The sequence below is a fragment of the Ischnura elegans genome, chromosome 6 (assembly GCF_921293095.1).
Source record: "Ischnura elegans chromosome 6, ioIscEleg1.1, whole genome shotgun sequence".
Lineage (NCBI taxonomy): Eukaryota > Metazoa > Arthropoda > Insecta > Odonata > Coenagrionidae > Ischnura > Ischnura elegans.
This window is the reverse complement of record NC_060251.1, coordinates 109,603,859-109,614,248: the sequence shown is the minus strand read 5'-3', so window position 1 is coordinate 109,614,248 and position 10,390 is coordinate 109,603,859. Positions and strand designations below refer to the sequence as shown.

General features: G+C 40.3%; 1 protein-coding gene across 1 annotated transcript; it reads left to right on the top strand.

Annotated features, from left to right (window-relative positions):
• The first annotated feature begins 1,374 nt into the window (after positions 1 to 1,374).
• LOC124161499 (neuralized-like protein 4) lies at positions 1,375 to 8,530 on the top strand. The gene is made up of 5 exons (XM_046537836.1): positions 1,375 to 1,703; positions 4,318 to 4,420; positions 5,553 to 5,720; positions 6,267 to 6,360; positions 8,231 to 8,530. The coding sequence occupies exons 1-5, from the start codon at positions 1,409 to 1,411 to the stop codon at positions 8,399 to 8,401; spliced, it is 831 nt and encodes a 276-aa protein (XP_046393792.1). The 5' UTR covers positions 1,375 to 1,408; the 3' UTR covers positions 8,402 to 8,530.
• The last annotated feature ends 1,860 nt before the right edge of the window (positions 8,531 to 10,390 follow it).

The following is a 10,390-nucleotide window of genomic DNA, read 5'->3' as shown; positions in this document are numbered from 1 at the left end:
AATCCTGTGACACTTGACAAGATTTTATTTAATTCTAAGGACAAATACGATCGTATGGACAAAAGTGGAGTGTATAAATTAAAATGTGACGACTGTGGAATTTGTTATGTTGGTCAGACTGGAAGAAAATTCAAAGACAGAGTGAAGGAACATAGAAGAAGTTTTATATACAATGACGGGAAATCTTGTTTCGCTAATCATTTATGCCTCGGTAACCATTTTAGCAATTTTGACGTACATATTTTACATTGTATTGACAAAGGGCTTAAACTAGATTTTATGGAAAAATTCGAAATTGCCAATAGCCCGGATGGACTTTGTAATGATGTTTTATTTTTTAATGACTCTCCTTTGTTAAAATGCATCCCCATGACGTCAAAACCCTGACCTTCACTCCGATCCTCTCGATGTATGTTCTCGTCCTTCACTCACTTGTTCACCAAAAACCGTTCCCCTCCCACTCCCCCACACCAATTCCATATGCCCTCACCTCCTACCTTGGCCTGGGTATATATACCGAGTGAGTACCGAATTTGTCACCTAGATAATGACACTAAAATGTGTTGAAACCATGGTCGGTGCTGAGCTGTAATATAAAAGTGTGGAAATTACCATTGTGTTATTCTTTTTATCATGGATACTTATTTTCATTTAGTCTTTCCAAATCTCCCCAAACAATCACTTTTCTTTGTCTCAAAAACGCCTTGGAAACCCAGTATATTCAAAATCTGCAGTCTGGCGTCAAGACAGCAATTAGTTTCGCCAAATTTGCGTTTGAGTCCCTACGTATACCAATTTTCTATCCACTTCCTCGCTCTGTCATCAGTGGATACCGTGATATGACGTCACGCGCCGCTCCGATGACGTCGTACTTTCAAGCAGCCGATGAAGGGTAATTTTTAAAAACTCATCATATCTCAGCTGAAAAGTTATTCATCCGCGATATTTTTGGCGTGCGCATTTGAGGTAGGTACCTTCTTATTCTAGTACTTAAAAAAAATGTGCATACATCCCCATTGCAGTGTTGATAGCCTCTGTACTACTGACTCTATCGAAAGCCCGAAAGCAGACGCTGGACAAAGTGTAGGCTAGTTATAAATTACATCATGGAAAATCAGAAAACATTCTGTGGCGAAGGATAACGATTGCTAATATTTTCACTTGGGTTCCAAGTCCTCTGATATTTATTCTAGTTCACTTATCATGTCTTCCGTGCAAGTGTTAAAGATCAAGAAGCAGACACCCTTGCCCTTATTACAGCTATGGCGACACATTTTAAGTATTTTTTTCTTTTATTACATCCTTCAAGCGGGGAAATTCGCATATATAAAAGGCGGCGAACCAGGCTGCAGTCAGACAGATTCGTAGTATTGGTTAAGTGGTCATTGTTGAATAGAGGAACATCAACATGGCGGCGAACAGAAGGTCCACAGCTCTCTTTCTCTTAGCAGTAACAGCGTTTACGACCTGTGTACTATTTACTGTCACGGAAGGTTCGGAAGTAGACGCTGGATATTGTGAACTGAAGACCAACACGTCCCGACGTTGGAGCTTCACGCTGACTAGATTTCACAACGAGAGTGGACAATGGGTGGAATTTACTTCCACGAGAGAAATGGACGACGAATCAGCTGTTCAGCTGACGGAACATATATTTGAATGCGGCGGCAGGAAGATGATTAGGCTTCAAGCAGCTCTAAAAGGTAATGTTAGATTATCCGTAAAGGAGTTGAATTGATATAGGGAGTTAATTTTAGCCGTCTACGTTTTTTTTAAATAGTATCATAACCGTAATCCCAAGTGTTCATGGATAAATGGGATTTTCACTCATATCTTATAATTACCAACGTGTACTGAATAATTACTCATTATCAACAACGCACAGCCTAAACTACTGAATGTACAGTCGGAAAGTTCGTGAAATATTCCTTAAGTCAAGTACAGGCGTTCTCAGAATATATTAATGATAATCAATGTGGTGTACTTTAGTAAAGCATTTGGTTGCTAAGTTAATCATTCGAGGTAAACTCAAGAGAGAGAACTCCCATGGATGATTAGTAGTAGTGGGCGTAACTTGGTGGAAATCCATAATCGCAGGAATAGAGGGATCAACAACTTTGCTATTTCCACATGGTAATTTATTGAGACCGACCATAGTTTCGTTACAGCGTAACCTTGATAATGTTGCGCCTTATGGATGAGTTTAGTTGAAAATATTGTCGCCGGTGGTCACAATTCTTCTTTTAGTATTATACCTATAGGTTTTGTTGTTTATGTGGTATAAATATCTCGAGGTAACTCGGTATAATCGTACATGAACACAAAATTTCTACAGAAAACAGGGTCCACCATTTTGTACCGTATCGAAGATAAATATCGTAAAAAGGCGAGGAAATTAGGTTGTATAAAATGGAAATGAAATGTGGTACTAAGATATTATAGCTTTTATTCAATTGATCTGCTTTAAAAGATTCAAGGACCAACATCTGTCGAGCACGATATTCCCCGTGGCCAACAGCGAGCTGCGAACTGTGCCGCAAGTTCGAAAAATCGATCTTAATTTCGGCGTCTCAAGTGGTCGCAATTCTCCTTTTGGTATCATACTTTATAGGTTTTGTTGTATATGTGGTGTAAATATCTCGAGGTAACTCGTTGATCCTTTTTTTATAACCGTACATAAACACAAAATTTCGACGAAAAACAGTCCGCCATTTTGTATCGTATCGGCCACAAATAATACAACTGAGTCGTGAAAGTCGCCAAGAATTAATGATAATAAACCGCAGAATAATATTGTGCATTTTTTTCCTGTTGAATAACTACAGAAGGTGTGACATCAATTTCAACATGCTGGATTTCGAAAAAAATTCAATGAGGACAATTTTTGCAAAATTTGTTCAATTTTGAGGCCAAGTAATTTGTTTAAAAAAATAAACTTTGAAAAACAGTTTTCGTCAAAAAAATACACTAATGTATTGAAAACAACTGTGCAAAGTTTCGATTTCCGCACTCGAAAAAATCGATTTCGATGTTTTGTCCAACTTTTTTCGATCAGCCCACTGTGCGCCGTCGCTTTTCGCATCATTTCCGATATCACACTTCGTTGTCGAAGGACCTGTGTCACGAAAATCTATAGCCTGAATCCTAAAATTGATATCATTCAAAATTAGGAGTGCCACTTATGGATGATTTACATTGGCGTAGACAGCTTTTGGCTGCAGCAGCAATTAAAATTGGATCGGCGACGAAATGAACGACGGTGTCATAGAATATTGGCGAGAGAATGGCTACAAAGAGGAGATACTGGCCACGGACTCATCAATTTGGTGCATAGGGATCTAAGGTATTTTCAAAGATTAAAATATAAATGTTTAAGGACTAGATTGCAAATTGGATGGTAGACAATGACTATGGCAAGATGGCTACTGCCAGCTGAGCTCATTCGTATTGTTGGGCTACTAAATGAGCGGATTTGATTCGGTGGGCGATTGTTGAGCGTTTTTGTGGTGGAAGCATAGAGTTTATATTATTATTATAGCCAAGAGTATTTATGAGTGGAGGTATTGCTCTGTTCAGCAGGTTGCTTATTGCTTACTTCTCACAGTCGGGCGTGTTTATGTTTACCTATGTCGTTCCCACGATTGTCAAACGTTGCTCTGGAATCGCTCCGTAGGGGCATGTGTTCTGATTGGCTATTGATATGGGGCTTCAGTGACGGTTTCAGCGACGGAAAAAGCGATCAGACGAGCGAAGAATAAAGTGATGGGAATCATCATCATTGGAGCGATCGCGAAAAACAATTGCGCGCTACGATCATTCCCGAGTGCTCACTGGAGTGATGGCTGGAGTGATCACTCGGCAATGACGAAAAAAACCATAGTGTGATTCAGGCTCAAGTATTAGTAATAAAGAAGCATCCACGAGTTGTTGATTGAGGCTGAACCATATAAGATAAACCAAAGGTCAGCAGGAGATGCATGAGGATTTTCTTTTTTAATTTATAACGCAACAAATTCAAAGTATTCATACACATAAAATATAGGGAGTCTGTCAATCAGAATCAATAAGTCGCTAAGGAATTGTAAGCAGAAGATGTCATTAAAATATATAATTTTTAAGCAACGTTCTCAATAATTGTATATAGAGTACCCTTTTGAAACCGTCAACACACAAATAAATAAATAATCCCAATAGCATTAGCACTTCATTTGCGTAATACATGGGAGTGAGAGAAATTATTCTAATTGGCGACACAGTGAAACAAACAACTGCTTTGATTTAGTATGTTTAATCTCACCACTGAATCTTCCTTTCCAGATCCATTTTCGGGAGAAAGATTTGACCATCAGCTGAAGTTCCATCACATGACTGGACCGAATACAGCACTCATTAACAAAGGCTACACCGTGGTTAAATTGAAGTAGGTATTCCCATTGCAGAGCTCATAGCTGTTTCTAAATGATATCCATATGACTGAAAGTGATATCTGATGTATGGTTAATCATTAAATTAGGTATTAGATACCAACAACACATTTAATATAGAGTTCTTTCGGTTTTTTGGTGGAATTCAAACATATTTGAAAATTGATTTGCTTACATTGAGCTTTTTTCAATGGTACCATTCCGAAACGATATTTCGATCACAATAACGTCTTCTTCTTCTTTCCAGACACATTGGATCTTAAAGTATTCTATCATTATTATTTTTATTACACTCACATACACGTCCCCCTCCTTCTCATAGACTCCTATTTCCCGCGTCTTAAATGTGAGCGTGATTTTTTATTTAGTGTTCCTCTATGATATGATATTTAATAGAAACGGCAGTAATTGTTTGCAGTGGTTACTGGAGAGGGCGTTCGCTATTCCTCCCATTGTTGGCTGATGAAACCAAATGGAAGGTGTTGCAATCCGACCGCCATGTTCTTCTACCTCGTGCAAAACAGTAATGAAATGGCTCTCGTAATAGACATATGCGAACGAACAGTGGCGCAGAGAGGGGGGATTTTGGGGGATAAACCCCCCCCCCCCCCAGAGCTCAGAGAAATTTTTTAGTTTAATCCATTTTACATTTTTGGATCAGTATTACTTATGGAATAGTGTTAGGATTAATCAAATATCCTTCAGAGAGCCGTATGACTCGCCATTTTTAACAATTTTTCTTAAAATATTTCTGGAGGAGGGCCCCCAACTCCTGCTTACCCTGGTTGGTATGCAATACCCCAACACCCGTAAGTATTAGTTGCGCCTAAAACCCCCCCTAGCCTTAATTCCTGGCTGCGCCCATGCCAACGAAAGCTCATACATAGCAGTTCTGTAGCCTCAGATCGTAGCAAAATTTACATTTAATTTGCGAAAAATAAGGCAAACGCGATTGATAAATATAGCGGACCAAAAAAAAGCCTCTTGATGAACAGGCTGCTGCTGGTTTCGCGTTGAAGTGCCAACATCCAATACAGAACCATCTACGGTAATGCCGACGTTTTATTTTGTTGTAGGAAAGCATAATTGCGCAATATTGAGTGTCTTTTTTCCTTTACATTATTTCAGGGTGGATGGCCATGGTCCCGTGTTGACGAGCAGGCCCTTGAGGTCCGGCGAGCTGTTTGAGGTCAGAATGGACAAGAGGGGAACATCCAAAGGATATGCAAACGGAATTGGAGTCACCACATACAAGCCAGGAGACCCCCCTATCCCCGAACACATGAACAACTTGAAGTATGTATTGGTATTCTCATAAATTATCTCTCTTTATTTGGCCATCTTTTCATGCTAAAAATCTTTCCATGTGTCTCACCCAATTTGAAAATCTGTATAGAATTCACAGTTACAATCCAGTTTTAAATTTTATTTATATTTTTATCAAAATATAATTTACGCGTCGAAGTTCAGTGCTATAGCAGTGGACTCTAACGCTCGAATCAGACGTGTGAGTCTCTATAAACAGCGCAGATGAGTAAATGAATCCATTATGAAGTACGTGCGGGCATTCCAAGCGCGATGAAATCCCATTTATACGTACATTTAAAATGTAAAAGGCTTAAAAGAGGGATAAATGAGAAATTTATTTAAAATTGAAAAAAGTCGCATGGAATGCAAGTAATTTAATTTACAATTCTCATTCGAATTGTATGAACTTTAAAATAAAAACGTTGCAACATTGTACAGGTCTTCCTCCAGATGGCCAAATATTTTTTTTTTATCTGAGAAAGATTACCAAAGAATTTTTTTTTTACTTTTTAAAAAAACCTTTTCATCCATTAGATCTGGAACCTGGTTGCTGTATGGGACTAATATATGGAGCAACAATGTGGAAGTATTTTCAAAATATACCGCGTCCAACGTATACAATTTAAAGGTAAATATCCAGGCGTTTCATGAAAAACGCATCTACCAATAGAGATATTTTATTTTATAACCAGGTGCAGATGCCTTTAGAGTGTTTCATTTACACTTGAGTATTTATATATGTGTATACGTGAGAACTCTTTGGAATGTGATCACAAATGTTTCCTAGCAGAAGACAAGTTAAATACACCAACGGATGAAGTTCTCCATGAAAAAATATTTGACTTAGACGGGACTCGAACCCGGATCTGCCTACAGTCGGTCAGGCATGCTACCAGTTACACCACCAAGCCATTTTCTCAATGCGAACTTCGGCATGGGTTTTAGCGAACTAGATGCTGGCGCCACAAGTCCACACTGTGGCACATCTTGGGAGATCCGGGTTCGAATCCCGGCTAAGTCAAATATTTTTTCATGGCGAACTTCATCCTTTGGTGTATTTAACTTTGCACCCGTGCGCGTGACTGCGTACAAAGTAACTTGTTGCTGCAGTGCTTTGAAATTCGTCGTCGCAGACCAGCGACAAAATAATGGTTTTTCACCCCGACAGTGGCTTAGTAAGCACGACCCTCGCCACGTGTGCCACAGTGTGGACTTGTGACGTCAACATCTTGTTCGCTAAAACGCATACCGAGGTTCGCTCTAAGAAAATGGCGTGGTGGTATATCTGGTAGCACGCCTGACCGGCAAGCGGGAGATCCGGGTTCGAATCCCGGCAAAGTCAAATATTTTTTCATGGCAAACTTCGTCCTTTGGTGTATTTAACTTTGCACCTGTGCGCGTGACTGCGTACAGAGTCACTTGTTACTGCAGTGCTTTGAAAGAAGACAAGTTATTGCAACGTTGCAGTAACGTTCTGTTTGTTGCAATGTGATGTCGGACGGATAACCGGGCAGTCTCTAAATAAACTCCGCCACTTATGGCTCCGTCCTGTTCATGAATGACTACTTTACCAACAAAATTCTCTTCCTGATGTCCATACAGCTGATTTCGAGTGCCTTCTTTCTCCAGTGTGTTTTCCAAGCACTGGAATTGATCTTCCTGATTCAGTTTTTGCCCACCTATTTTTATCTCGAGACTCACATTCCTTACTTTGCGCGATGCTTTGAATAACCGCATAACATTGTCTTCATGTGATTAATACTCAGGCCTTATTCCTCGCAGCGTCACTAAAGACAGCAGACCTCTCGCTGACTGCCTCTACAACCCCTGATCATTCGAGAACCTCACTGATTTAATGTCATCCCCTCCACCTTAATTCCTCCTACATTTCCAAGGATAAGTGAAAATAATCAATCTTCAATAGCCTAAACATTTTTTCAAAGTGAAAAATTACTAATTTTTTAATGCTAATCACTTTCATATTGAATGTAAACAGTCTCATGTGAGAAGTCTGATACTCATTGTAGAGTTTAAACCTCTTAAAGGTCTCAATATCAGCTACATTTAAAATGCGATTATGACTTATGATGATAGTATCAATTTCGCGAAAATATGCCATCAGTTGTTAATAATTCGACTTATTTACGGAGTGTATATTACGGGAGTCATTTTTCGACAATCGGGCCAAAATGGAGAAGGCCAAAAGGCCGTTTTACACGGTACACGGAATTGCGCAGTCTGATGTACGTGTGAAGGCGCAATCAAAATTGCGTCATGTAAAGCGGTGAATTGCTAGAACACGTGCGAGAATGCGTGGATGCGAGACGGCAAAATAGTCCCTGTTCTAACTTCGTTCATGCATTCGCGCAATTCCACGCCATTTTAGAAATTAATGCAGCTCTAACCTGCGCAATTCCGTGTACCGTGTAAAACGGCCTAAACAAGCACTAAAATAAGGGTATTCTCCGATTGTAAAATGTTTCACTGTTTCATTGCAGCCTGGAGATCGCATGGGAGTGATGAGATCAGAGACTGGAGCTTTGCACTTCTTCGTCAATGGAGTCGATCAAGGCCCAGCCGCATCCAACATCCCAGAGGAGATCTACGGAGTGTACGAACTCTACGGAGACGCCACCCAAGCCACCATTTTGCATCCAACGGGTCATTGAAATCATGAAGCGCTAACCATTAAGGCACCATTTTTCATCCAACTTGCAACAGACCAAATATGTGAAAAAATATCAAAATGTCACCAATCATTTTATCATACCCGAAAATAATATGTTCCTTCTATTCCACTAATTGTTTTATTACGACTCTTAAATTTAACTCAATCCGCTCAAGGTATATGTACACATGTATTCATCGTTACATTGGCATTTGATCCTGTGGTAAGTTACCTCAAACTTTTGCACTGAAATCATATCGGTTCACCAGTGCTGAGCATCTAACAGTGTTTAGTATTTTCCCAACTTTTTCAACCAGGAATGTGCACTATTTTTGCCTACTCGTATCAGCGGACCAATTTTGGCTAGAGCCCTAATCGAAGATTTGCTGGGAACATTACAGAACATTTTCATATAGTATCAAATTTGGAAAGACCAAAATATCACGACTTTTTCTCATTATATCAAACTTGGTAAGGCCAATTGCCATCATGATTCACCATGAAGCGAACCTCACCCACATGCTTATTACTTCCCTCGCTTTAGTGATCGAAAAAGTGAAGGCGTTGAGGTTGAGGGGAAGCTATGGCTGAAGTAAGAGTGGAAAATTGCAAGGATTCCACGCATTCTCGCATGTGTTCTAGCAGTTCAGGGGCGCAGCCAGGAATTAAGGCTGGGGGAGGTTTAGGTGCAACTAATACCGGGGTTTGTGGGGTTTGGTATACCCACCAGGATAAGTGGTAGGTGCGAGATAAGTAAATTGCGGAATTATAATGTAAATGGTTCAAAATGGTGAGTTTTACGGCTTTCTGAGGGATATTTAATTAATCCTTACGCTATTCTATTAGTAATATCAATCTAATTAAGTAAAATGGATTAAATTAAAAAATTTCTCCTAGCTCTGGGGGGGGGGGGGGGTTTATCCCCCTCGCTGCGCCACTGTTCACCGCTGTTTAGGAAGAACATTTTTATTGCGCATTCGTACGTACGTCAGATTGCGCAATGACGTGCCCCGTGTAAAACGGCCTTTATAGGGTGCTTAAGGGATCCAGGGTTCTGTTATTTCTCCGATAAAAGCCTTGGCTTTCCGAGAAGAAGTCAGTAATTTTCAGGATTTTGGGAAAAAAAATCGCATCTCGATGCTTTGCTCACAAAGGTAATTCATGCACGAAACAAGTGGAAGCAATGAAAAGCTCCGATGAGTTCCTACGGTGAATCGGTCACCATCCAACTTTGACCCTTGCAAGACCTCCATTGAACCGTCATCACCAAGGCAGGGAGAAATGTAACCAGCGTAGGACCTCAAATCACCTCCCCCTCTGAAATATTCCCCTATTACGATAGGAAGTTGAGCCGTGCCCATTTGCCACCACCAATGTTAGGCCCCTACTGATCGGAGGCCATTTCCTTTTGGCGGTCCAAGCCATAAAGAGAACTATTAACAATAACAATGCTTCTTTCAACAAGGTACAAAAATATCACCTGACTGAACTGTGGTTGCGAAGATACAAATTAATGACTCGGGGAAAAGGCGACGTAGGAAACAGGGATGTTACCTTGGCAGCAAGAGGTAGCGGTGGTCAAGAAAAAAGGTGCCTTTGGCCTCCTCCCGGAAGCAGCTCTCCTCACGGCCAAATACTCGACAAGAGCTCCTGCAAAAATTGCTCACCGCTCGCCGACAAGCATTCCTTTATATATGTTTGGGCCCATTTGCCACCACCAACGTTAGGCCCCCACTGACCGGAGGCCATTTCCTTTTGGCGGAGGATTTCACCACCCGGCAAGCTGCTCGATCGATAGAGTGAGGCACGGCTCAAAGTGATAACTCCAATCAGGTTAAAACTACCGAGAGGAACACTTCAAATGATCAGGAACTATGCAAACTTGTTTTATCCACAACGCATAAAAAATACGTATATGTTGTTTGAATCTTGCTTTCAACATGAAACGACTTCTTTTTAGTTCAACTTCGTTAGAATTATCTATCGGATG

Excerpts from the sequence above, each read along its gene's own strand:
- LOC124161499 (XM_046537836.1), top strand. The coding sequence starts at position 1,409 with ATGGCGGCGAACAGAAGGTCCACAGCTCTCTTTCTCTTAGCAGTAACA. Across the intron at positions 5,721-6,266 it reads GAACACATGAACAACTTGAA|ATCTGGAACCTGGTTGCTGT; the intron begins GTATGTATTGGT and ends TTCATCCATTAG. Across the intron at positions 6,361-8,230 it reads CCAACGTATACAATTTAAAG|CCTGGAGATCGCATGGGAGT; the intron begins GTAAATATCCAG and ends GTTTCATTGCAG.